This window comes from Egretta garzetta, unplaced genomic scaffold (genome assembly GCF_000687185.1).
Source record: "Egretta garzetta isolate BGI_Z169 unplaced genomic scaffold, ASM68718v1 scaffold207, whole genome shotgun sequence".
Taxonomy (NCBI): Eukaryota; Metazoa; Chordata; class Aves; order Pelecaniformes; family Ardeidae; genus Egretta; species Egretta garzetta.
In genome coordinates, this window is record NW_009260185.1 from 2,200,674 (window position 1) to 2,227,175 (window position 26,502).

A 26,502-nucleotide genomic window follows, 5' to 3' on the forward strand; every position below is an offset into this window, starting at 1 on the left:
CTTTCTGTTTCATTCTCCGTCTCTGGTTGTGCCCAGTACTCATAAATTGTTAATGTGCTAATGTGTTTCGCTCTCGGTGAGATAAATTAATCTCTAGTTAAAGTTGGTAGGGGGTAAATTGTATTTTTGATTTGCTCCCCGATGCACATGGCCTGTATTCCCTACAAAGTTAGGCTGGTATTTGACTTGCAGGTTTTTACGAACATCCTGAAGCACAAAGTGATCCCTTGTACTGAAGAGGATTTGTCCACTCTTCAAGACCGCTGCCGGGACCCTGCTGTTTCTGTGCGGAGGCAGGCCTTGCAGTCTGTAACAGAGCTCCTTGTGGTGAGAAAAAAATATCATGAATTCTTATGCAGACCTGAGATGAGCGAAATGTGGGTTAAAAGGAGGAGGAAACAGACAAATGCGTTCATTCAGTGAATTTCATTTTATGACCACATTTTAATTTTATTACCTTTTGACTTGGAAGTCATGACTCATTCTTACACATACTTGTGAGTTATGTAGGATGCTTCCAACTGTTGGAAACATTTATTTTCCTGGCTGTTGATTTATGTGTCATGGAGAAAATGTTTATGTTGCTGGCCTTCTCAAGTTAAAAAAAAATCTGAATCACTTTACTAACATGTAATGCGTAGATGATAGCACTGCAATATTTTTCCTCCTTTTCTATTTATTCACAAAGGGTTAGTAACTTAGGCTTGGAGCATAGGGTTTATATTAAGTAAAGCTCTTTTTTTAGTGTTAAATCATCTGCTGTACAGCTTTATTGCGATACTGTTATAACTATTTATAAGGTTTCAAAACAAAGTATTACACTACTTTAGCAGAAGCGCCAGGGAGCTTGATCATAGATATGATCAAATACCTCGTGGTGTCAAGGAGATACAAGTTCCCTTGTCCCATGTGCTGCCACGTGGCAGTGCTTGGTTGAACAGTATGCTGGGGTTTATTACAATTCATTTTCAAAGTTGGTAGCTGAATCTGGAGGTTACTAGGCCTTTGCTGATCTTGCCCATACATATAGAATTCTATAATGATTTTAAAATGTTTCTAATACGTGTGTTTCTCTCAGTCTCAGCACAATAACGTTCTGGTGCAGAAGGCCTGGTTAAATGGAGTGGTGCCTGTTGTGATGGACGCTGAAAGTTCTGTCCAAGAAAAGGCCTTGGATTGCCTTGATCAACTCTTGTTGCAACATATAAAATGTTATAATAAATTCAGGAATGAAGATGAAAAGCAGGCTCTAGCATGGGATCTCCTTACCCTCTTGACTTCAGAAAGCCAGGAGCTGAAGTAAGCGCATTTTTCCCTTCATTGTGGGCTCTGACGGCTTTTCCGTAACAGCCCTTTGTCCAACGTGTCGGATGTTTTTATTGCCTTTACTATGTTAGCATTCAGGGACAGAAGCCAGAATTTTTTTTTTTTACTTTCAATCCTGTTAGAATACGCAACCTTTCCTTTACAGAAGGAAATTGCCTATTGACTGGAGGACTAAGATAAGAGTGTGAGTTTATACTCTCAGCACTCTCATTCACTGTGTGGCCGCAGACCGTTAGGTATCATAGTTTACATATTGTTTAAATGCAGGTGCTGTCTACTGTGCAAGGACAAGAAACTAAATTTATTGGGGTTTTTTTAAAGCTATTTGAATTCCCTGCTTGAAACAGTCAGTGTAAGTGCATATTACTGCTAGAGGTGGAAACTGTTGTGTTGTGAGGTGCTTGTGTTGCTCTTGGCAGTTCCTGGGACAGAGGAGCTGTCGGGCATGGACAAGGTGGCAGTTGGCGAGAAGAGTGCAATTTTCCTTTGTGTCAAGTATTTTCACTTGCTGCTCTTGTTACCTGTGCTCTCTCCCTGAACTCGAGTGTTCGCATACAGGAGTGTTGCATGCTGTTCTTGATGTGTTGATAGCAGCATGAATATTTAAGTCAAATGGAGGTGTTCTGATGACAGAAGTAAGAGAGGATATATAAAGAAAGGAGAACAACGCCTTTTATTAATTCTGATGTACAATATGTTACTTGTCTTATGACAAATAGAATTATTCTGCCTTTTGCAGAATGCTGTGGGAAGAAGCAGAAGAAATGGGATGACACACAGTATGACAAGGACACAACATTGATTAAAGACAGCTGTATGTTTATTAGTCAACAGGGCATAATAGCTCAGAAATAGAAAATGGTTGTGCTGCCTTGCCAATCTGTGAAACTGCCCGTGTTCTAAATTGGGCTATTTTATAACACAGTTTGCAGATTCATGGCACCTTCTTCTTCATGACCTTAGAGTACCTTGTGGCTTGATAAATCTCAGAACTCTTTCAATGTGAAGTAGGTAACTAGGGTTAAATAGAAAAATGAGCAAGTTATGGTGCCTTACCATTACTGTATCCTGTCCCATTATGGGTATTAAATAACAACTACTAGAAAGTCTTTGTTACAGGTTGCTGAAATTGTATGTTCTTGACGTGTCATGGTATCAGTTGGACCCTCTGTCTTACTGACACGGACCACTAAATCCACGCTTGTACACCAGGTCTGTAGCGTGTGAGGATTATGACCTGAAAGACTGAAAATATTGCTAGTAAAACATGTAGTAGAGATCCCTGCGTATTCTGAGTAGTGGGAATGCCAAGTGATAGCAGCTTTGTGGTGTTGCCCAGTGTATCTGGACAGGGATGTTGGATTTTACTGCCAGTTTCCAAGACCAAGTGTTTTGTTTACTTCTCTAACTTATCTTTTCTTTCTTCCTCGTAGCCGTTACTTGAACAAAGCTTTTCATGTGTGGTCCAGACAGAATAAGTTCACCTCCACTTTCATTAACAATGTCATGTCTCATGTGGAAACGGAGCATGCTGTGCCGGCCTGGATGTTGCTTGCTAAGGTGGCGGGTTCTTCACCCAAGCTGGATTATTCCAAGATCATTGAATCCTGGTACAATGTCAGCAGGTATCTGTGTGCTTTGAACTCCATCCTCTGTTCTGCAGGAAAGAGATGGGGGGGAAGAGGAGGAACAAAGCAAGCGTGCACTGTCCTTCCACAGGCGGATTGCTGTTTAGCGGCTTCGATCGCAGTTCTTTATTCTGGCAATCGGTTCTGCAGCTAGGAGGCAAGCAGGGGCCCATGGATTCGTGCGGGAACCAACTCTTAAATTAAGCTTTTTGAGTTTTCATTTGGTTTGATAGGTCTGCCTTAATAATGCATGTCCCAGATGAAAGGAGTTTTCCACTGTGATTTGGCGTTGTTCCTTAGCATCAGTGTTAGTTTGTCTGCTCGGCTGTTTTTCAGGCAGCAGAACGTGGGCCCTGGTACTACAGGACATATACTGTCTGTCATCGGTCATGTTGCAAAGCACCTGCCTAAAAGCACCTGTGAGAGGCTGATTGGTGAGTGGCCCTGAGAAGCTGCAGAGGGGAAGGCAGTGTTCATGCCTCTCATCTTATCAGTTATTTCTTCTCTGTAAGCAGTTGATAAGGTTAGCAAATGCTCATTTTATGTGCGTGATCTCTTTTTCAGATAATATCAAGTGCTGGCTGAGGGAATCTGAGTGTCCCTTGGAGGTGATTAGCCCAGCTATAGAAACTCTGCAGAAGCTCTGCCACACGTATGCAGATGTGCCGGAGGAGGCACAGGTGTGACTTAAAATGTGTCTTTTAAAATAGCCTGGTTTGCACTTAGGAGGGCTCTCTCTTGAAGGCAGCTTTTGTCTTCAGGCTGTCCGTTGATGAGCTCTCTAAACAAAGAGCGTCTGACTCCAGCAACTTGAGTCTGTCCTGCTCAGCTCTCTTACTTGCTTTACTGCAGTCGTGCTGGAGAGCGTCCTGTAGCTAAGGATGGACTTGTAAGAAATCTCCTTTCTTCAGAAGGTTCCCCCCCCCCCCCCCCCCCCAAATACCTTGCATTTGCCTTCTGTCAAAGTTCACCAAATTGCCAAAGGAGACCTATTGCTGTGCCTTTATATCAGCTATTTCTCAGGCTTGGTCCAGTTTGAAGCTATAGTTTTATACTATAAGCTCTGAGTATTCTATATCAGAGCTGCTGTAGATACACGTATTTTCTAGACCTTTTTCATGGGACCAAACAGAGAGTTAGTAACGCATCATTTGCACGTTTTTTTGCCACCATTTGTTTTATGCCATGGCTTTGTTCTGCTCCTGTAGTGAGATGGTAGGCTACCTTTTGCTGGTAAAGTAGAGATCTCAGCCTGAGCACAGTCCCAAAGAAGCTGAAACTGATCTTGCTAACAATTTCTCTTTGTGTATGTGTTATACTTCTATTTCAATATTGATGACAGCTATTTTATAATAGGTGTCCCAATAAAGTTTAGTAAACAGTATGCAAAGCTGCACGCTCTGTGCTTCGGAAGCCAGGGTGGGTTGATGGTTTCTGGTTTTTTAAACTGACAGTCAGAAAATCCTCCCTTGTAGGTATAGTCATCCCAGTATGTTGGCTTACAACCAAATGCAGGTGTTCCTGTCCATTGGTCACTTTAGCAGTTCTAACAGCTGCCATATGAATTTAGTTTCTTACATTACCAGTTTTAGCTGGTAGAAAAAGAGAAATTATGCTTTATTTTCATCACAGTCTGATAGAAGATTAGCTTTTTTTGTTTCCCCTCCACCCTCTGGAATTCGCATCAAGCTTTCATTTGAATGGAACTGCACTTTACAAACAACATTTAAAAATTCACACGGACAACCTCAAATGCATTGGATATACATGAAACAGTCGCCTAAGTCCTTTTTGTTTAAATCTGTGTGGTTTCTATAATGAAGTAAACTTAGGCCTGTGGATCATTAAAAGACAGATTCTCCAAGGTGTTTTGACACTTGCACACAGCCTTTGATGTGCAGGAAGAATTTTAAAGCTCTAAGGCACTGTCTGATTGATTTCAATAGGACCTAGGTTATTAAAAGCATATGAGGACTTTCGGATTAGGGATTCATGTGGGGACAGATATTGCAGCTCCATTTTGTTTAATTAATAAAGTGCCAAATTAATTTTGTTTAATTATGGAACAGGAGCTGCTCAACCAGGTGTGTGGAGATTTAGTATCCACCTGTGAAAGCTATATTTCGAATATAGTCCTCAAAGAGGATGGAGCAGAGCAGCTGCAAGAAGATCTCTTGGTAAGTTTGGTTCCCCTTCACAGACTGGTTACAGGATGTAGGTGCACTTGAAATTGGTGTTCCTTCAAGTTTGTGCCAGTAACTGTGTTACATAGGAAAATACCGATGTGCACGCCTTGTGTGTAAGCTTGTCATGAAACCTGATATTTATGGGCCTGGGAGAATACAAGAGTTTTATACCTCAGCAGTTGCTTTAAGGATATGATACCCCGTGTATTCTTAACAAAATGACATGTTTTTTCTTTGCTTTTCCATTCATACTTCTTAGATGAGCTGTTTGGGAAATAAGTCTGTAAAGCGCATAGAGTGCTTTGAGGAGTATTTCAATATTATTAGTAAATGTGGGGGAGTTACAGCGTATTAAACACACACACACACCTCCACCCAGTTTCTGTTTCAAAGCTTCACCTTTTGTTCTCTAGCCACTGCCTTCTTGAAAGGACTGAGGGAATTTTAGGTTGTTTTTGGAGAAGTACCCTACCGACTCCTGCTGACTTAATTTGCAGCTCAGCCATTGCCGTTTGACTGCAGCGTTGCTTTATCTCTGTAGGTGAGGCACCTCTTCATCTTGGGTGAGGCTGCACAGCTGTGTCCAGCCAGAGTGGAGAAACGCGTTTTTCTTTTGATTCAGTCCATTCTGGCTTCTTCTGTCAACGAGGACCAATGTGAGGCACTCTCCTTACTGCCTTTAGTCTTGCATTTACAGACAACACCGTTTACTAGAAAAACATGTTTTCATTCCCGACCTGTTCTTTCCTAGTGTCTAGTTGTCCAGATGGCGAGGAAATTCCAGCTTCCCAACCGCTGTCCCAGTTCAGAGGATCAGTCATGCCTCCAGTGGTCAGAGCTCACGCGTTCATTACTCTAGGTGAGTGCCATCCTGCAGTAGAAGCATGCCCTCGTGTATCCAGTTCTCAGCCTTTCTGGTTAAAGTTCTGCTCAAAAGCTGTGTCAGTTGTAACAGATAGCCAGAGTGCTCAGTGTTTGCATTCCTCAGCTCATAGCCTTTAGCAATGCAAATATCCATGGTAACAAGTAGCACAAACCATAAAAATACTGCCATCTATGTGACTGCTTCTCAAGGTGGGGAATGCATTAATAGGGATTAATAATTAGCAAAGTCCCTCAGAATTGTACAGTCCTTGTACTCGAAGTCGGTTGCTGTCTGGCTGAAGGATCATCTTACACGTAATAAGGTGCTCAACGGAGGGAGGGTGAAGAAAACTTGGTGCTTTTGGTGCTGTTTAGAGCAGAATGACTGCACATAGTTACTTGTCCTCAGCGTGAACGAAGAGCTGCTTTGTGATAGAAGCCTGCTCTCATCTGTATCTCCAGTATAATGGAGAGTACTAAGTGAAACTTCTGGGTTTGTAGTACCTCTGTGGTTAGGAACAAGTCTCTTTTCTTGCAGACAGATAGTATTATTCTTTCCTTAACTGCTTTGGGAAGCTTAATACTTCTGTACAGAGCTTAGAAACAGGGAGAAGTAATGGTAGAATGCAGGCTATGTTATATTAAGTTGGTTTAGTGATGCTCTTAGAGGTGGGTGTCTCCCTGCCTATGACAGCTGGGGCTGTTCTTTTTAGCTGCTTTGAATAATACCCTGTACACAGAAATAGTTCTCTGTGAAGGAGGGAATTTGGCATAGAGACCCACACTATAGGTCTAAGAGGAGTTTGGAAGAACTCCTTGAAGTATCATTTCTTTGAGAGATCGTGCAGATTGCTCATCAAGTTTCAGCGTGTGTTTCTTGTTTATTCCCCTGTTTACTTCCCGATTCCTGTCTTGGCTCATATTGGACTCAAAGGACGCAGTAAGCTGGGCTGTGGTGGTTAGGGAGAAGAATACATTCACAGCACTGACAGTCTCGTCTCTGTTTCACAGGTAAATTGTGTTTACAGCATGAGGATCTGGCAAAGAAATGCATCGCAGCTCTAGCTCGAGAACTGGAGGTGTCACGTGATGTGGCTGTTCGCAATAACGTTGTCATCGTTATGTGTGATCTATGTATCCGCTACACGTCCATGGTGGACAGATACATTCCCAACATTTCGTTGTGTCTGAAGGACCCAAATCCCTTCATCCGTAAGCAGACGCTGATCCTGCTTACCAACCTTCTGCAGGTAAATGAGGTCCTCAGCACGTATCTGACAGCCCTCAAGGACCTCTGTGCTGAATGCTGGCAACCTGACCAACGGGTGTATTGCTTGTACCTTGATTAACCTATACTTAATCAAGAAGACTAAACTATGTATTTTGTTACTGCTTTTCTTTGCTAGCTAGGCAGAAATCTTATGGAGGACACTTAACACAGTTGGATCATGAGATGATTTTTAGTCAGTGGTTAGCTTTTTTCTTGTCTTCTCTTTCTTTCTTTGAATTCCCTTCCATTTCACTCCTATATGAATGAATATAGCAATCACCCCAGCACCTTTTTTTCCTCTGCTTATTGTTCTGTACGTATTGAGAGGCTCAAGATGTTTGCCTTCCCAATGTTCATATGAAGCCAACCACAGCAGATTTGGAGTGCATTTGGCTCTGAGAACAGTGTTGAAGAGCATGTGTGCCTTGGGATAGGAGAGCAGATTTCATGTTTCTACTTCTTTATGGATATATGTGGTAAACCTGGATGCTTGCCATTGTGGCATTTATGCTGTTTAAAGCATCCTTCAAAACATTGTCTTCTTGAGGTTTATTTTGTCTACTTCCAGCTGAAGTTGTATTGCTTGCTTGTTTGCCTGAGGTACATCCCGCTAGGCTCCATTAGATATTGTCCTGGCTACAGTCTGAAGGTTCACACTAGGTTTTTCCTATTTCAGGTTGATAATTTATTGTCTGCTGATTTCTTACAGGAGGAGTTTGTGAAATGGAAAGATTGTCTCTTCTTCCGTTTTGTCAGTGTCTTGGTGGATCCAAATCCGGATATTGCCAGGTAAAATACTCACCTCTAAAATAATGAAGGAGTTGAAGATCAGAGATGTACTCAAAACCAGTCTCAGTCTTGCACCTTCAGCTTGCAAAGAAAAATTTCAGTGAGAGAGCAGATGATTATCCCATTAACCTCTTCACTTCTACAGTTGTTCTCGCTTTAGGGTCTGCAGTGGTAGAAAAGGAGTGGTGAACCTCTTTCCAAGTCATTTGAAGGTCCCGAAGTAGCAAGCTTTGGGTTCTTGGCTGTCTACAAAACTGGCATCTCTGCTCTGGTTTTGACTCAGTTATCCAGAAAAAAGGAATTTTTGAAACAAGCCTTTATGAAGTCTTCCTCGTGGTTTTCTGATAGGCTCTGTCTTGAGTGCTGGTTTTGTTTTAGGAATAGGGTTAAATATTCTCCTTTTTCTTATATGGCATGCCTTATCTTTTTAAGCTTTCTACTACATTTTGTAATACCTTGACGTGTAAGAGGAATTATGCACACTGGCTTTAAGTGCATGTTTCTGAAGTTTTTGTAGGTTTCAAAGTCTCAAGCTGCTCTGTTACGTGCGAAATGAGAGTGGGGCAGGTTTCTCTAGGGATGGTAGATCGTGTGGGGATGCTGAATGCAGAGGAGGCTTGGACACCTTGCTACTTGTTTTTACCTGGAGCGATCCATCTGAAGATTGGTGTTCCCAGGGCCATCAGCCTGTCATTGCTTGCTAGGGCATATTCACACTTTCTTTTCTCCTCAGTGAGTTTTTAATATGTAAAAATGTCTTTCCAGTAGATGGTGACATTGCAACATCCTGTTCCTAGAGCCTTAGCTAAGGAACATGATGCTGTTTTTTTGGGAACCTTTTTCTTTGCATCTGCATTCAGCAGCTGCATCCAGACAAAAACACGTTCTTCAGGTCTGGGATTGACTTGCAGCTCTTGCAGGACTTCTGGTGATTAACTTTTTGCAAAGTACTGTGTCTCAGCCACAATGGAACTTAAGTTATTTAAATAATGAAAGTGTTGCGCCTGGATTCAAGTTCAAATTTATTTCTGTCTCTGTTTACTTTAATGGCAAAAAAATGTAATAGTATTGTGGATGCTGAAAGCGTCTGTCTCTTTCTGGATGAAAAAAGTCAATGAGCTGGTATCCTTGTTCAAACCCAGACGGAGCTGGGCAAGAATTAAATGTGGTATTGAGGGAGACTTGGCAGAGGAAAACCATCCCCCTGCTTTACAGCTTGTGACCCCTACGTTGCATTGCAGGGGTGGCTTTTAGAAGCTACCTGCTTATAAGTTTCTTGTTTTTCTCCTGTCTAGGTTTGGAGAGTTCTGCCTGGTGCATCTCTTATTGAAGAGGAATCCAGTCATGTTCTCCCAACACTTCATTGAGTGCATCTTCCATTTCAATAGCTATGAGAAACATGAGAAGTACAACAGGTTCCCCCAGAGTGCGCGGTCAGTTGAGTACATTTGTATCTCCTTTTTGCTAAATGATGGGCTGTCTGGCCATGCAGCTTTTGGTCGCAGCAAAGAGCTCCTGGTGCTTTATAATTATGTATGCAATAGGGTGAAAGCAGCTAGGGGAAACAGTGTTAAATTAATAGTGTTCTGCCTTCCCAGTGACACTTCTGGGAGGACTTCTGCGTGTAATCTGCAGGAGTGTGTGGTATCCTAACAGGTTTATGGGTCTTGAAAGTGACATTCAAATATTCCTTGCTGATTTAAAGCCTTACTATTTCTGTGAGTTCACATGTGACTTGGCCCAAGTAAAATGCTTTGCTCTACCACAGGGCGAAGAATCTCTTCTCTCTGAAGGGGAAAGATAACAAAGAGAAAAGGATGTTTATCTACAAGTTCCTGCTAGACCACTTCACAGATGAGCAGAGGTTCAGCCTTACAACAAAGATCAGCCATAGCATCCTAGGTAAGGATCTGTCTTTAAAAATCTGGCAAACAAAGAGCTGATGTCTATATAAAACCATTAGGCTCTCAATCCAGCCATGTTATCTTCCTGGCCTTACTGGCACTGCTGTTCCCAGTAAAATACTACTTATTATTTCGTTCCAGCATGCTTTGTGGATAAGGTCCTTCCATTGGACCTGGAAGCCAGTGAGCTGCTCTCCGATACGTTTGCAGTCCTTAGCTGCAAAGAAATCAAGCTATCAACCATGAGATCAAAACCTGATGAAGACATTCAGCCTGATGAAGACGAAATGGCAATGGCCAATGCTGTCATGCAGGTGGCACAAAAAAAGCTCATCTCGCAGGTGAATGGCACTTGATCTGGTGTGGGAAGAGGGCTGGCTGCTGTACTGGGAGGAATTTTATCTTTCTGTGACTGAGAAACTTGTGCAAAAATTATCCAAGTAACGTAGCGATGCCAATGGCATACTGTGCCTGTAGGCTGTTGTTCAGGCTCTATCCGTAGGCCTACTGTGATCTTGGGGGCACCTGTGGAAGCACCGTGTGTTGTAAAAACAAAACATTAAGGATATATTTGTGAAGGATGCGTGTACTTGAGGGGGGTGAGTTGGAGTGATCAGAAATGCATTTCATCTGAAGTCAGGGAAGCTATGCTAGGCTCCATTTGTTCCACAGATCTCTTACTGGTAAAACGTTTGAGCGTAACAATGGTTTTTTTGGTGCACCCTTTGGCAATTTGCCTTCAGTGGGAGAACTGACTGAATTAGTGATCTATCTTAAAAGACCCCACTTAGGTTAAAAGCCTGTGTACATGCATGTATAAGAGCAGGCTTAATTGCGGTAATTCCCTTGCTGTGGAGTGATGACTCCTCTCACTTAGGCCGTTCATCATCTCATCAGAGTGGCTTCTCTTTTATTGCATTGTGTAACTGTACCTTGTTCAAACTAAGGTTCAAAAGAAGAACTTTGTAGAAAATATCATCCCAATAATTACATCACTGAAGTCTTTGATGGAGCAGAAGAGGATCCCAGCTCTTAGGGACCTTATGAACTACCTACGGGTAAGGGGAAGTGTTTTCTTGTTGGAGTTTTTTTAACTCACTTGAGTTAATGTGTTAGATGTGCAACCAGTAATGGAACGAACAGCCTTCTTAGAAGGAAATTTAGAAGGCAGATGATGTTGTGACACTGCCACTGTGTTAAATAATGTGGGAGGTGGAGGGATTTTAGATAAGGATCTCACAGTGTGTTACGTGTGAGCCTCCTCAGTGGAACGTGGGCAGAAAGCTTGAATGCTGGAAAGCTTTTTCATGTTCTGAAGTACAAATTGGAATCGAAACTCTTAGTCTGTTAAAAACACCTCTGCTCTACCAACTGGTATTTCCTTTTGCACTTAAGCAGCTGTGATCTGAATGGAGACGTGAATCAGTAGTCAGGAGAGATTTCTGAAAGAGTTTAAACATTCCTTATTGCTCCAGGAAATGATGCAAGATTACCGAAACGAAATCAAAGACTTCTTTGCGGTGGACAAGCAGCTGGCAGCCGAGCTGGAGTACGATATGAAGAAATATGAAGAGCAGCTGGCCAGGGAGAAGGAGTCAGACCAAGAGCAGGTCTCGGCAGCGCAGCCAGAGGTTGTTGGTGCCACTATCTCTGTAGGTGTACTGTCTCCTCTGCTAAAGTTTGTGTACGCATAATGCCCAGATTCTCTATGTCTCTGGACTTGGTTACAGCACTTTTAACAGAATGGTTATGTAATGTTCTCATGCTTCTTCACGTTTGCTGACAGAAGCTTTGGTTTCAGAGTCATTTAATACGCTTAGAACGACAACAAACACCACAAGTTAGGCAAAGAGGAGCAGCAAACAATTAATGTAAAAAGGATTCAATTTCGAGGGGAAACCAAATCTAATTGGCCACTGGCTGTGCTTACATGTTGTATTGCTCTCTCTTCCCAGAGTGCTAAACAGATGATAAACAAATCAAAAAGAAAAGGGTTCATTTTGTCTGGCTTTAGATGTATACGGAGTGGAAACTTATATCTGCCCTAGTCATGCAGATCCTCTTCTAAAGTCAATGTAAAGAAATAACTGTGTGCTGGGGTCAGTTGTCCTGAACTATTTTAGATACCTACCTTAAGATGAGATGACTTCTACCCCTTCTACCCTGCCTTTCTCTTTCTGCTGACTTTAAAAGAGCACCTATATATAGACCTCTAAACTAGGACATATGTATCCCCATCAAAACTTCCTATCTGCTTCTTGTTAAAATTTTGGCTGATAAATCCTTTCTCCCTAGCACCCCTTTACGTCCATCACACAAAGGGCAGTTCTTAGTCACACAGCACATAGGCCTAAGCATCTTGTATCTAGGGTTTTCTACACTTGTGTCCGTTGTTAGACATATGATCTTTTCTCCTGTTTTCTGTAGCCACCTCCATCTTTGGAGACAGCTGTACCTTCTGGTGGCTGGAATAATAATGCTCATTCTCCTGTAAGTGGGAGGCGGTCCTTGCCACCTGGATCAAGGTGTTCCTCTGTGCCTTCTGAGTTTGCTATACCTGGTGCTGATGATCTGAAAAAGCCGTTACTCGGTCACAGGTATGGGTTTCTGTTTATATTACTGGTTATGATATTCTGCAGGGCCATTGCTTTGCCTATCCACTCCTTACTTAGTGGCATAAAAGTCACCGGTGTTGCAGCATAATCTCCGTTACGTTTGGTGTTTAGGATCGTAAGGGATTGGGAGGGGACAGGTCTCTCTCCTCATTACGTGTTTCTCATCTGGGCTTGCAGAAGGAAATCACTTCACTGTCTCTGTCATGGTTTTTGCCCTGTAGGCCAGCATCCTTGAGCACACTTGCCATCCTGAACTCTGCCAGGAAAGCAATGGAAGCCAGAAGCAAGGAACGCAGCAAGAGTGTTGGAGGAAGTTTATCGGCTGTATCACTTCCATCAAGTGCAGCTGGCAGCAAGCGAGGTAGGAAGCTTGCTGCAAACTGATCTGGCATTGGACTAGATCTAGTTGACATAGCCTGATTGTTAGACCCTTGAGGTCTCTGAGTAAATACATTTCTATTCTTAATTATTTCCTTGTTATTTCTAGTATCATTTCAAAGCCTGAATCAACAGTCTACCGGAGAAAATGTTTCTGTGGTGGGACGTGCAATCAGCACACCAGAACGTAAGTATAACGCAAAGAAACCCTTTCCAAATTGGGTTGAATACTCATTCTCTGAGAGAAGTAGCAATGCATGGCTCCCCTAAAGAGCAGAGAAAATTAGTCATTGATAGCTATAGATTATGTATTCATCTAAATGGTTGTAGCAAATAAGAACCATTCTGAAATGGAAGGCCTCAGATGAATGAGGTACATAGGAAAGGACAGTCCAGCGGGGTCTCCATTTCCGTGACACAGGGTATTATAAGATTGCGTCATTGCAGGAGAGCTTTTATTTTGGGCTGCTGAGGTAGCAGAGCTACTGCCCTTTCTTCCTTCATCAGCTTTGGGGTGCTGAGGAGTGTTGTCGTGGTTCCTTAATAGCTTGCGTCGCCCAAAGTGTGCAAGATTCTGTTGCGTTGAGGCATTTGCTCTTCTTAACTCTGGAGGCATAGCTTAACATTTTCAGACTGAGTTACGAACCCTGCTGTGGAGGAAAATACTCAAGGTCTTGTCCTTTGCAGCTCTAAGATAGGGGGTTCCTGTTGTCCAAACAAAGGATCTCAGGTGAGCTACGACCTGCTTCTAGAGCAGGCAGTGACCTGTGACAATCGCAAGAGAACAGAGAGATGTGCTCGAGTGGGATTAGTAACCTGCATAGTCATTTCTGACTGTGTGTATGTTCTACCCTAAGGGAGAACTCAACTGAGCATTGGAGAAGGAATTATTTGGTTTTTTTACTCTGCTGTGGAAATTAAAATAAAAATACACAGAGAGGAATCTCTACTACGCAAATTGTGAGAGTCTGCTGTGTGTATGTCCGCTGCAGCTGAGCTGCCATCTTGCAAAACCTGACCTTCAAAAGTTAGGATTTATTGGAATGCTTTCTGACAGCCCCGCAGCGTTCTGCAGTGTCGCTTTCTGCAAGTGCAAAAGGCAGTTATAGTAAAACACAAATGGAGCTGTGCTCCAGCAGTAGATTCCCTTCCTTTACGTCAATTCGCTGCTGAACTCCTTTAGGGCATCTCTGCTGTAGTGCGAATCGTGAGTGTGATGAACGCCCTCGTGCGCTCTGGAGAGCGCGCCGGTTAAGCTGGGAGTGTAGGTGAGTGTCTGACAGGCCATCTCTCATCAGGCAGTTGTGAGGTGTTGCGGGGAGGGGTCGATGTTCCAGAAGCATAGGTATCTGTATCTGTGCAAACACCTGACCTGCAGGCACGCAGGAGAGCAGACGATGTGTAGCCAGTAAGGCAGTCAGCAAATACCTGACATCCGCGAGCAGGCAGAGCAAACCAGTGGCAGTGATGTGCATCCACTGGAAAATCTGACCCTTCTCTTCCCTCTATGCCCCGCTGTTTGGCTAGATTTGTCTGCCTCGATGTTTCTCTTTGCTGCCTGAGCAACAAGCAACGATCTTTGTGCAAAAGAAAATTGGGGGCATGTTTTTAGAGAGCGGAAATCTTTAAGCGCCATATCTCTGTCTGGAAGCTTGCACGGCTGTTTCTCTGAAGCACCATATGGTGAAAAAGGAGGAAGAATGTTAATCTGCAGTGGTGCTAGGGCTGAATTCCTACTTTGCTTCGAGGCAGCATGTGTCCTTCAGCAGGGAGACAAACTGTACAGAGCAGTATCATCACTTCAGTTACCGTGTGTTGAGCCATCTGCATGGTGGCACTGGGTCTCACAGGCTGATAGGCAATCAAAATAAAACATTTTTATTTCTCTGGTGTATCATTCTGAAACTATTGGAGACGCAGTTCTTTGTAAACCATTCTGTACTTGAGAAGTTAGGAACAGCTGTCTCATCTCGACCGTTTTCGACTGTTCTGGCTGTCACTCCCCTGCTGTCTTTGGGTCTCCTTCTCAGCTCCTGCTCGTTTGGCTGAGAATGGCTAAATGGGTCTGGGCAAGCGTAGGTTGCCCCACTGTGGTACATAAACACACGTTGTGAAGATACCACCTTTGATTGCATGGATGCTTCCTACTGGATGACAGTTCTCTACCATTTCCTTACACCCGTCCTTCCTCTCACATCAACTTCTCGTTAACCAAGATAACTTGTTAAGATACACGCTGCACGAAGCCAGGACACTGGCAGGCCAGTCTTGAGAGATGCAGAGGCCAACTAAAGCCAGATAGATGGATCAAGTTGGATTTCCACTACAAGCTTCAGTGATTCCCTTCCAGGACAGGGAAGTAGTTAAAGAGCAGGAGTCTGTAGAAAGAAGTCTTTTTAGCCGAGTTTCCAACTCCTGCCCTATAAAGCACTTCCTACCTTAATTCCTTGTGAAAGAGTCTGGGAAACATGAGCATAAAACAGAGCGTTGAGTAAAGTAAAATCTGAATATTGTGACATCCCTCCTAAGATAAATGACAGGAAAGAGACAGCTGACAACTCCAGCCTATTCAGGCAAGCTAAATTCTACCTAGGTTCCTTGTCAAGTGATTCCTCTTTTTCTGGCTGCAGGCAGTTCCTTATGGAAGGGCTGTTCAGGTTCTTTGTCAGTCTTCAGGGAGCCCGTATTCTGCCTTGACTAGGCAAAGCAACTGGTCCGAATCTAACATGTTGTGAAAGATGGCAAAGCTTCAAAGGATAGCGTGGCTCTCCTACCTAGGTAGGACAAGGAGGTGCAGGACTGAGGTCCTGTATTTAAATTAATTTCCTCCGTATACCGGGAAGGCTGAAAGTCTGGAGTATGAAGCTGATGTGCACAGATGGCCCATCAGATTCAGCACGTAGTTATGAGGCTGGATGGGAGACACTGAGATCTGCTGGGCTGGGAAAGGGAGATATATATGTGCTTGCAATTAACTGGATATACTTACTCTGTGACACTTAAGTGTTTACTACAGCGTGCCTTGCCCTCTGGCTATGTCACAAGCTGACTGCTAATATGTGCTTTTTCTTTCAGAGACCATTAATGACTTGACTTTTGGTGCTGGGGTCAGTTACATCAGCTTGACGCACACACCCGGTTCAGCTCCAGGCAAGTTATCTTTGTGATTCTAACCTGGGGAGGGGGGGACACACGATGACACACCAAATGATCAAATCTGTGGCATTTTTTTTTAAATATGAAAATATATGCATTATTTGCAGAGAAGAAAGAGCCTGAGGATGAGCCAAGAGATATTATCTGCTTGACATCACCAGAGAAACCGTAAGTTCAATGCAGGTCTGAAAGCAATCGCAGTGAGAAAGGCTGGTAAAGTGCTTTAAAATCAGTCGTCATTCTGCTTCCTTCTTCTAGCCTGTCCCTGCCACGGGAGTGGAAAGTAGAATCCCCAGCAAGGAAAAAAAGCAGCCAACGTGTCCCTCTGAGACGGTCCCAGCGGAGAACTCCACTGAAACCAGACAACTGATCCTTTCATTGAACTTTTGTACAGAATCATCATGTTGCCTGAAATCTGTCCTTTTCCTCTGTAATTGTAAATCATTGTGGGCACATGTCCTTCCTTCGTTATCTATTCTTATTTGGTTTTTACGTGAAACTGTCTAGAACATGGGCATATAGAGCCTGCATTAATGCATGTATGTATTATAAGCTGCTGCTGTTGACAAAGCTCACTGGAGTGCTAGAAAGCCGCAGCATAAAGGGAGGCTTGCTCTTCACTCACAGGATGTATAATTTGTCCATTTGGAAAAGTAAGAGCATAATGTTGCCACAAGCTTTGCATAAATGCATTTATCACAGCTTGCAGGGAAGTGAGTGGCTCAGCTTATTCACTCAATCCCTCATTGTCCCTCCTGGTTATATACTAGAGTTGCTTTAATTTGAACAAAGGTAAAACAGCTTGTCACTGCCACACCCCTAAATCTGGTAATTGCACGCTACATCACCTCTTATTTGTTGTGCAAACTCCTGTGTGTATGGAACAGCCTGAATGTTCTTTTATATGGAATATTTCCATTCTTGAACTATGTTATTTCCAACTATTAAAATTTTATGAAAATAAATGGTTATAGAATTAATTCCACCCACAGCTTCTCTCCTCTTCTTGATCTGACAGAGAAATTATTTTTTTCTATAGATTTCCACAGCCTCAAAGTCTCTTCTGCTATGTCGCTGGTATCTTAGGCACTCAGTTCAATTAATGTTGGACCCGGCAGCTTTTAAATATAGACTCTTCTGTGACTGCAAGCAGGATATGAGTAACTCACTAAAATCAAGGTTGGTAAGTCATATGCATAGCTTTGTGCTCTGTGCAGATAACCTGTTTGTCGTAAGTGTGCCGTGTAAATGCTGGAATCTGACCATTCCCGAGTCTCACTGTGTTGACCTCACTGAAGTTTTTCCGTTGTTAACTTCTATTACAGAGCTCGCCCTAGATTCCATTGAAACTTGAAAATGGAATCTGTTTTATTCATGCTGGTTTGTCTTATCAGGGCATGAACAACAGAAACGGAGTAGGCTTTTCTGTACAAGTGGAAACAAAGAGGCTGAGCATGCTTTTGCCACAGCCCTTCCAAGAGGCACTTACCTCCTGCACTGAAATCCCATAATCTGCCCTCACTTTCCCTATTCTGTTTCTGAAGATCAGAGAAACCTTCAAGCAAGGTTAAACTTTATTCTCAAAATCAAAGTCAAAACCTGGGGACAAGGGACATATGGAATGGCTTTGGCTTAAGCGATGGTCAATTATGGCCACATCCATTTATTTTGTACCTTCTCTCCTGCCTTAAAATATTATTTAACCACTTTGAATGGTAAATTGGAATAGTTCATTTCCTCGTTGGTGCTTTTCTAGGTTTTGTTCTGTCCTTGAGCAGCACTGAGACGAGCCCTGTGAGCATTAATTCTCTAGAGAAGAACCAGGGATAGACGCGTGTCCAGGAATAAACAGATAAACAGCAACATACCTTGGACCTTCTGTAACCTTCAGCCCAATACAAGTCAATGAGTGCTCTGACAGAAGAAACTCCCTTATTTCACTGAACTGAATACAGAAACTTCCCATAATATGGCTGTTCAAAACCAAAACCAAACAAAAAAAAACCCTACAAGAATGCTTTATAGCTTGGTATTTATGTAAAACATTCTTGGCAAAGTTAAACGTAATACATTAGTACAAACCTGAATATTATTCACAATGATACAATGAATTCCATCAATCAGATCTCATGAGCTGTATCGGGGGGATCATCTCCCCTTCTCTCGTTAGAGATGCCACTGTCACATTTTAGAACTGAAAAGTAAGTCTTGATTCTTAGCTTGCTGGCTTTTCACACGAAGGCTGCCTTTGGCTCATGGTGAGACTGCAGATTGTGCTCCCATAGCGCCAGAGCTACCCTGATTCAACCCTTTTCTTTCTCTCCCTTATTATAGGTATCCTAAAAGCAGCATAGAAAAGGAGTAGTGGACATACAGAAGGTGCAAAGGAATGTTACGCTCGCTACTGGCATAATGATTAGAGGCAGCATGCAGCCAGTGAACTTGTGGCTTGGTTGAGGAGCGTGTCTTAAGAAGGTAACCATAATGTAGTTGCAAGGTAGCAGTGGTAATGTCCAAGCTACACAGAGAACAGATGCTTATGGCTGCCCCATCCTTATTTTTCCTTTCATTAGCAAAAGGAGAAGTGGTAACACTTTGTTTAGGCAAAACAAATGCAGCAATGGCATGTCCAGCGAGGCCCCTAGGAAACAAAGCAGATTAATGCAGAACACTAAAAAAATAACACTTGACAGCCCAAATCCTCAAGTATCCAAAATACTGTATACAGGAAAAGTTAAGACAACTCAATTCATATCGGAAATACAAGAACACTAAATTATGCTACTTTAAAAAAAAATTCTTAAACCACAGCACAGTTCTAGTGTTGCATCCACATCTTGCAGTCTTCTATTACCCAATGCTGTTCAACACTATCAACATACATGTTTCTGGGAAACAACGTGTTTCCAATTATTCTCTCTAAAGGCAAGAGAACTAGATTTGTTTTCTTTTTTTTTTTTTTTTTTTTTTTTTCTTTTACCATCTAGAGAAAAGTTGCAACTGACACTACAAAAGTGCTTTTTGTATTGAGCTTTTTGCTTTCCCAACTCCAGCAACAGTTGCCTTGGCTATGCAGTTTAAACCTGTAAAGTTGCCATAGCTGTCACACTGTGTTAGTGCTTTAGGGAACTTGCAGAGGGGTAGCAGACATTGAAGTCACTCTGTCACCTTGTTGGAACTGAACCCAAAAGCCATCCCTGGATATTTCTTGCAACAACAAAAACAAAAGTGTTGGTCACTGGCAAGAAAAGTGAGTTTTATATATAAAAAAGTCGATAGCTCCTGCCATAAATTTACAAAAACTATCCCTGAGTGACTCTGTTCTGTGTCTGGTAAGACCTCTTGTGACAAGGAAATTGCTGAAGCTAGCTTAAGAGGAAAGAGATGCTGTTCCACCTGCAGTTTTTTATTACGCTTTGCAACAATACTGATATGCTCTGACAGTGCCGTACTATAGCAACATTTGCGCTCCTCTCTGTAGCTTAAAAAGTAAAAAAATAGCTACGTTACTTTAACACTGCTGGCATCATGTATTTACACTTTAAATAGAAATGTTACCTTTTCTGAAGTAATCAAAATATATCTTTGCAAAAAATTTAGAATGTGGAATTTTACAAAATAAATGGAGAAGGTAAAAAAGCCTGAGGACATCTCAGTACCTTTTATGGGAATCTTAGCCCCTGAAAGTATTTGGCTTTAATTTTCCTGAAAGGGATGTCTTAGCACTAGGTTCTCTGCCTCCACTATAAGCCTCTCTAAAACCCCAGAAGACACGAGAGGCAAGCCTGCTTTGTGCAGATTAGGATGAGGGGTTACCTGCGTGCAATGGGTTTTCTATAAAGCAGTGAACATGAAGCAATCCTTCTGGCCTGATGCTGCCCATGCTTCGTGTTAAAAGGAGTAACGACAAGTCAGTAGGTTTACAAAAGGGCTGAGAACGTTAGTTGCGTTTACTGTACCGGTCCCTGTCGCTGTAGGCTGTGCAGATACCCCGCTCTGCACCTCAGCAGTGAGAGTCAAAAGCGCAAGACAATCACAAATATGTAAAAGTCACCAGCCAGGCCTGGGCAACAAGCTGCTGAGAGGAAGACTCCCCCTTGCATGGATAAATCTTATTCTTTGAAGTCCGTCTTTTGCTGTATCAGCACCTTTTTTGTCTACTAGTAATTTGTACTAGTAATGTCTACTACGCGTTTACCTAACGCTGTTCCCCTGGTTGGTTTGGGTGGCTGTGTCCCTGCAGCACAAATAGAAGGCAATTCCACAAACTTCCACAGCCCAGTGTCTTGGGAAGTATTAAAACGCTTCCTTCGTCCAAGGACAGGTTTCGGTGGTCCTGTTGGTATCTCCGGAGGCAAGGGAGACGCAAGTTGGGCAGTGAGGAGTTACTTTTAAACTTTGGCAAAGGAAAAAAAAAAGATATACAGATAGCTAGCTATCAAGTTCTTGTGTGTTCCAAACTCTTCCAAGCGCACTTAATTCATCTCTTGCTCTTGCTTTGAGTTCCTGGAGGAGGTATTTTCACACTTGCTTTTGCTGGTTTGCAATATTCTTTTGGTGTCTTATATGACAAATGAAGACTTGTGTCTGAAGTCACCCTGCAAGAAAACAGTCCTAGATGTAGGAAGGATCTCATGGCTTTCCCAGGCACCTCACTGTTCCTCCTGCCCCCCACTGCAACATGCCCGTGAAGGGCAGATCCAAGCTGCCTAACTTCTAGCATTCGGTCTAGGTAGCACCCCCTTCCAGACGGTAAGGAGGGAGAAGATACTGGTCATACTGGCCAGGTGCTCCTTCTGCTGTCCTCCTCACATATCAAGGCATTGGGGGGACTTTCTCATTCCTTCTTCAGTATCTCTGTAATAGGGAAAGGCTTTTTCTGATCTTAAGCTTAGTGATCTATTCAAATCCCAAAATGCAAATTCTCTTGTAAAAGCATCATGGCCTGCCCACTTAATCCAATGAAACTCATCCTAAGGGGGTCAAGCCATAAGATAACTGAGACAGAGCAGAGCTGCATTTGATAGCTCTTGGCATCAGTCACTTAAGGCAACTTAAACTGTTCATCGTTTCTAAGGAAATGACTCAGCCTTCACCCTTCTGCTTTCTCTCTGTTCTACATCCTTGCTTCTGAGTGGTGCCCACTCTAAGAAAGTCTGTAGGCCCTAAAAAAGCTAGTAGTCCTCTGCCCACCCTCTTCCTCTCCTGAACAGAGAGATGTTAAATGCAAATCATTTGTTACCTCATCATCTGTCCGGATATAGTTAACACCATCAGGTTTTGCCGGAGTCTTGTAGCTGAAATAAAAGAAAAAAGATCTCATTTCTGGGACGAGGAGACTGCAGGATTGTGGAGGGGAGGTGCTGAGAAAGATGAAAATTAGGAAGAGGAGCCGAATGAAAAGAAAGCAGAGAGAAACCCAGCTCATTGCTCAAATGATAGATCTGTGCTTATTCCATCATTCGTCATGACTGAGATTTTTTTCTAAATTCCCCTTCAGCACAGGGCAAAAGATTGATGTACGTTTCCCTCTGCAAAGAGATTAACTGATTCTTTCCTGGGCTCTCCTGCTCTGGTCCCTGTGCTACCTTTCTGTGTGCCTCCTGCATTGTTTCCTGTGGCAATTATAAAGTTCATTTTAAACCTTCACTGCCAGATGCCTTCAGCATTCTCCTTCATTATAAGAAAGTGCCGCTTGTTTGCAGTCCCATAGGAATCCAGAATTTATGTACGACTGTCAAGTCCAGTGTATGCCAACCCTCAGTTGCATTTAATAGGATATTGGAGTTTTTTCTGAAAACCAAACCAAACAAAAAAAGACAGGACTTCTGCTGAAAAGCAACATTTAACATGGAACAAATCTGTCTGGTGAGAATCTTGGTTTTACATACATTAGCTCTTCTACAGATTCCGTAAGGGTATCGAGGCTTGTTTCTGATGCTAATGCTGTTGTTTTTGATGTTTTAATGTGCATTCTAAAATGGCTGTTTTTAATCCCAAATTTAGGTTCTCACAACTAGTGAGATTTCCTGCAGAGAGCCTACTCTTCTGCATATATTTTCTGTGCATGTCCTGATGCTTTAAACTAATTGTGCAGTGAGCTCTGCTCATTAAATTGTAGACCTCATTATGCCAACAGCACATAACCTATTGGACAAACACCTGTAGGCACTTAATTGTGCTGGTCTCCCCTTCCTGTGCAAAATAATAGGATATTAGAGCACAGCTTTCACTCCACTGTCTGGTCTTGGTAGCAAGCACAAGAGGAGCCAAACCAAAATTCTCCCTTAGGCAAATAATCCTTCAGCTTGGTGCAGGGTTTGCAGTGAGGAATCGGATACTTCAAGAACAGGGTTGGCCTGGGGTCTTTGGTAGGAAGAAATACATCCATGTCAGGCACTGAAATATGTTTTAGCCACCAATTTCTGGCACCCTTCAGACTAGTTCATGCTAGCTGTGGGCGCGAAGACTTGTATAAGAACACTTTGAATGCCAGCTTACCTTTCCCCGCTCTCTTTGCTATTTGCAAAGTAACCCCTTCTGTAGGCGCAGCAGATACCAAGAGTGATGAGCACCAAAACCGCAAGGACCACCAGGACTCCACCAATTATCCCACCGATATTGAGGTCATCTGGCAAAGAGAGAAGCCATCGTCCAGTATTTCTTTAAGGCAGTAGCAATATTCTAGCTTTACATACACTAAAATGACCTCTCTCAAATATTTTAAGCAAGCCCCAATAATTCCTAGGGGACTAATGAGTCCCTGATCCCAAGAGTAAAACTGTTCATGAATCTGAGCAGTGTTTTAATGTTTCCCTGAATTTTTAGATTTTTTTTCTTTTTCTTCCTGTGTTTGGGGCTATGAGAAAGCACGAAAGACTTAATGCTCTGGGATGCCCCCTTTCTTTCCCCTTGGTGATGACAATATTTACGGCGATATATTAATCAGCATTAACGAAAAGTATGTGGAGCCACTCACAGACTTCCATCTCCTGCTCCTCGCACTTGGCAAAGCCGGCATCGTTTGTTGCTATGCAGGAGTAACGGCCTGTGTCGCCTTTGTGCACGGCATGGAAAACCTGGTGAGGAGAAAAGCAGCGGGGAGCAGGACGTGAGAGACAGAAGGCATTGGGAGGGTATAAGCAACTCTCCGAAGACATCTTCCTTCCCACTTTCTAAAAAGGCAGGCGGTATTGGCAGTGGTCAAAACCAAACAGCTAGGGTAATATCTTCTTCCATCATTAGCCTTCCCCTTCCCAAGTCATCCAGATCCTAGAACACCTAACCTTCTTCAAATTATACCTTCCTTGAAAGCCATGCAATGACTTCTTTTCTTTTACAAGCAACCTGAGAAATAACCTGTCCAGCAAAGCAAGCCTTGACTATATCTGTAAGGGCATTACCAGAGTGCCTGTGGTGGGATTCAAGGTGTAGGAGGAATTCTGGAATTTGGCATTTGATTTCGTGTCTGGTGATAAAGGTTCACTGTTGCGGTACCAGCTGTAAGTGGACTTTGGGTAGCCTTCGTTCTCGTGGCAGTGAAGAGAGGCTGTCTTGCCAACAGGTACAGCTTTAGGCACGGTGCATCTAGGAGTCATAGGTTTCACTGTGGGAAAAGACACAAACCATGTGAATGGAGCTGCTGAGTTGAACTAAATAATTTCTGACGTACTTTCTAAGACGGCTGCGCTATAAAGGCATCAAAACTTTCCACTATTTCCAGATGGTTTTAAATGACAAATTCCAGAGTCTGTTGAAAGCCAGCATTTCAACTCTGGAGAGACTCACAGCCTCTGTTAGCTAACAGTGCTTGCAGAGGGATCTGGGTTTAAAGTAATACCTTGGACTGTAAGCTGGATATTAATCTCATCTATGGTTTTAGTATCAGAAGGGGCTGCCACTTCGCAGCGGTATGTGGCGGTGTCCATCCGGGTGGTGTTCTTAATCACCAGCGATGTCCGGCTCAGAATTTCTGCACGAGTCACAAAGTCTCCTGATACAGAGGAAAAAGAGAGAAAAAATTCAGGGTAGTCACACAGACTAACTTTAGGCATCTGAATTAAGTGGTTGATCTTGGACTCTCTCTGGAGTTAAGAGAATCACCTGAAAGGAACTCAATGCTTTAAAGTTGAGAGCCTTCCTCTCACCAGTGACCACAAAGGAAACCAATGCTGCTAACCTTATAGGAGGATGAACTGGAAAGCACCACCCCAAATCTCAAGAACTGTGGGGAAGTTGGACTTCCAAGACAGCCTCAGGTCTCGTCTCCTTTGGAAGATTCATTTGGATGTGGCTGTTGGTCCCATCTGAAGTGCTGGAGTAATTCCAGATGGAGTCAAGCCCTACTGGCAGCCCTGTGTTTGAGTTTCACCACCAAGCCAGAGCCTGCTTCTCATCAGGATGCTGCAAAGCACTGTGCTACCGCAGCAGTAAGCACTGACAGCTCAAGACAGATCCCTTCTGGAAGTGCAGGTGGAGCCCTCGGATTCCACATGGAAAGACAGGCGGGGTCTGTGTCTGGTCCTGAGAGCTCAGACACCCAGTGACCTCCAGCAAGGACCAACAGGAGCTGAGAAGGGACGCTGTAGTGTGTGCTTTCTTACCCAAAAGTACCTCCTACACAGGATCTCACTCCAGCTCTTCATGGCTCCCCACCATGAGCTGTCAATAATGAGGGCAGAAAGCAAAGGACATCCTGCTCCCTCTCCATCTCACACTTCAACTGCTGAACTCTAGTTCCAGAAGAAAGCAGCAACACAGGCAGAGGCCCTGCCTTTTACAGACTTGTTTGCTCTCAGTTGTATTGTTTCTGAGGCTGTTTTGGAAATCGAAGAAAAATGAATCTTCATACCCTGCATTTTATTGTCGAAAAATACGTAAGAGGTTTCGCCATCTCGGATTTTCTTCCACTCGATTCTGGGATCTGGGGTTACAGTGGATTTAATGATGCAGGACAGCTCAACACCTAGCAGGAGGAATAAAGGAAATACAGATTAATAGGAAGCAGCTGTATTTTTGCTCTGCTTTAAGCAGCCTTGCACAGTGTTTTATTAGGAGATGCTGCCCACAAAGCAAAGCCTTCTCTTTCATCTGCCTCACAAACAGAAACACTGCTGGGTTCCAGGAGCTATTGGGGAAGATGGATTTTGGCCAGCAAAAATAATAGCCAAGCAGATATCAACTATGGAGAGAAATGAACACACTGTTCTCTCCAGGCTCTAACTTAGGGCAAACAAGACCTTATGACAGGGTGAGTCCACAGCACCGTCTTGCTGCTAATCAGAGCCTACAATGTGAGTCAGGGATGCAGAATCTCCCTGGGTGGTGTCTGGTAATGTACTGAGGACCACGGTGCCTGGGGATAAATTCAGCACACCCGCTCCCCTTTGAACTAGGCACTGTCATCTCCGTCTCCTCTACAGAAGAAGGCGTCGCAGCGGGGTTGAGAGGTGGCTCACCCAGTATCGCATTGCATGTCTGTAGTAGGGCCAAGATAAAATGTAAATTTCCCGACCCCCTTTCCAATATATTAATTGCAGGGCGACTGCCTTTCCTCCTTTTGGGATCCAGTTCAAAAAAGCACTCAGGCAGACACTTTGCAATGCCAATGGCTTGCAAGGGACTTCAAGAAACCATTTCAATCGAATGCTTTGCTAGACAGGGGGAGATAGAGACATATTCTTAAGCATTTCTCTGAATCTCCAGCTCTCGGTTGTCCCGCCTGCCCCAAGAAACCAGATACCATGAGCAATAAGCAAAATTTTTCTCAATTGTTTGGACTGATGCAAATCCCCAGGCAGAGGGCAGTGCAGCCATCGCGGCCCCGCAGCACTCACTCTGGAATTCCTGCACCACGGGCTTGGTGTTGCTGGATGTCAGTTCCACAGCCAAGAGTCTGCAGCCTGGAAAAACAAACAGGAGGTAATAAGAAATAGCACAGCTCATAAGTCACCCAGCTAGAAACACGCTGCCTGCTGAGAAATCTTCTCAGCCAGCTACGAGGACTGACTTCCCTAGATAAAACCTATTCCTGCCTACTAATGCCGGTCCAGCAGGCCTGAGTTTATTTAGGAGCTGTGGTATAAATACAGGAAGAGATAATTGTTAGAAGTAGCCATTAAAGATGAGGATTAACATAATGGCACAAAAGCAGTGCCAGCACGAGCCATTTCCTTGTGCCTTATGTTTATTTAGATGGTAAAGGAATGCTTACTCTGACAACACGAGAGCGAATGTATTATTCTGCAAATTAATTTGGTGATCAGGAAATGACAGGAAGCAGATCAACCTCAAGAGTTCCGGTCAGTTCCTAGAAGATGAAATGTGCCAGGCCTCTAATGTACGCTGAAGACGTTCAAGTATTTTAAGACTCGGCGTGGTAGTGTA

The 26,502-nt window shown here is 43.3% G+C and overlaps 2 protein-coding genes across 4 annotated transcripts in view; one reads left to right on the plus strand and one right to left on the minus strand.

The window, feature by feature from the left end:
* Positions 1–16,995, plus strand: part of NCAPD3 (non-SMC condensin II complex subunit D3) — a 30,875-nt gene extending 13,880 nt beyond the window's left edge. For 2 of the 3 annotated variants that reach the window (XM_035897472.1, XM_035897471.1), the window contains 21 exons: positions 193–327; positions 1,079–1,299; positions 2,760–2,951; positions 3,291–3,388; positions 3,519–3,634; positions 5,024–5,131; positions 5,682–5,796; positions 5,892–5,999; positions 7,016–7,254; positions 7,984–8,063; positions 9,359–9,496; positions 9,832–9,965; positions 10,109–10,308; positions 10,915–11,025; positions 11,443–11,619; positions 12,395–12,564; positions 12,804–12,943; positions 13,070–13,147; positions 16,036–16,110; positions 16,224–16,284; positions 16,375–16,995. In XM_035897472.1, the coding sequence (XP_035753365.1) occupies positions 193–327; positions 1,079–1,299; positions 2,760–2,951; positions 3,291–3,388; positions 3,519–3,634; positions 5,024–5,131; positions 5,682–5,796; positions 5,892–5,999; positions 7,016–7,254; positions 7,984–8,063; positions 9,359–9,496; positions 9,832–9,965; positions 10,109–10,308; positions 10,915–11,025; positions 11,443–11,619; positions 12,395–12,564; positions 12,804–12,943; positions 13,070–13,147; positions 16,036–16,110; positions 16,224–16,284; positions 16,375–16,486 (2,808 nt within the window). In that variant the 3' untranslated portion in view covers positions 16,487–16,995. The remainder of the gene's footprint in view (positions 1–192; positions 328–1,078; positions 1,300–2,759; positions 2,952–3,290; positions 3,389–3,518; positions 3,635–5,023; positions 5,132–5,681; positions 5,797–5,891; positions 6,000–7,015; positions 7,255–7,983; positions 8,064–9,358; positions 9,497–9,831; positions 9,966–10,108; positions 10,309–10,914; positions 11,026–11,442; positions 11,620–12,394; positions 12,565–12,803; positions 12,944–13,069; positions 13,148–16,035; positions 16,111–16,223; positions 16,285–16,374) is intronic. The other variant, XM_035897473.1, reaches the window with a different exon arrangement.
* A 1,208-nt stretch (positions 16,996–18,203) lies between these two features.
* JAM3 (junctional adhesion molecule 3) lies at positions 18,204–26,061 on the minus strand. Its single transcript, XM_009642161.2, has 8 exons — positions 25,953–26,061; positions 24,968–25,081; positions 23,957–24,109; positions 23,520–23,722; positions 23,096–23,195; positions 22,618–22,747; positions 21,359–21,413; positions 18,204–20,714 (listed from the first exon to the last, which is right to left on the minus strand). The coding sequence occupies exons 1-8, from the start codon at positions 26,059–26,061 to the stop codon at positions 20,679–20,681; spliced, it is 900 nt and encodes a 299-aa protein (XP_009640456.1). The 3' UTR covers positions 18,204–20,678.
* Positions 26,062–26,502: the final 441 nt, after the last annotated feature.

What these genes read in the sequence shown, in the direction of transcription:
- JAM3 (XM_009642161.2), bottom strand. Translation starts at nt 26,061, where the DNA reads ATGAGCTGTGCTATTTCTTATTACCTCCTGTTTGTTTTTCCAGGCTGC. An exon ending in AGCAAAGAGAGCGGGGAAAG is followed by an intron (nt 21,414 to 22,617) that starts GTAAGCTGGCAT and finishes CTTTTATTTCAG; the next exon opens with CTACAAGACTCCGGCAAAAC. An exon ending in ATATCCGGACAGATGATGAG is followed by an intron (nt 20,715 to 21,358) that starts GTAACAAATGAT and finishes GTTTTCTTGCAG; the next exon opens with GGTGACTTCAGACACAAGTC.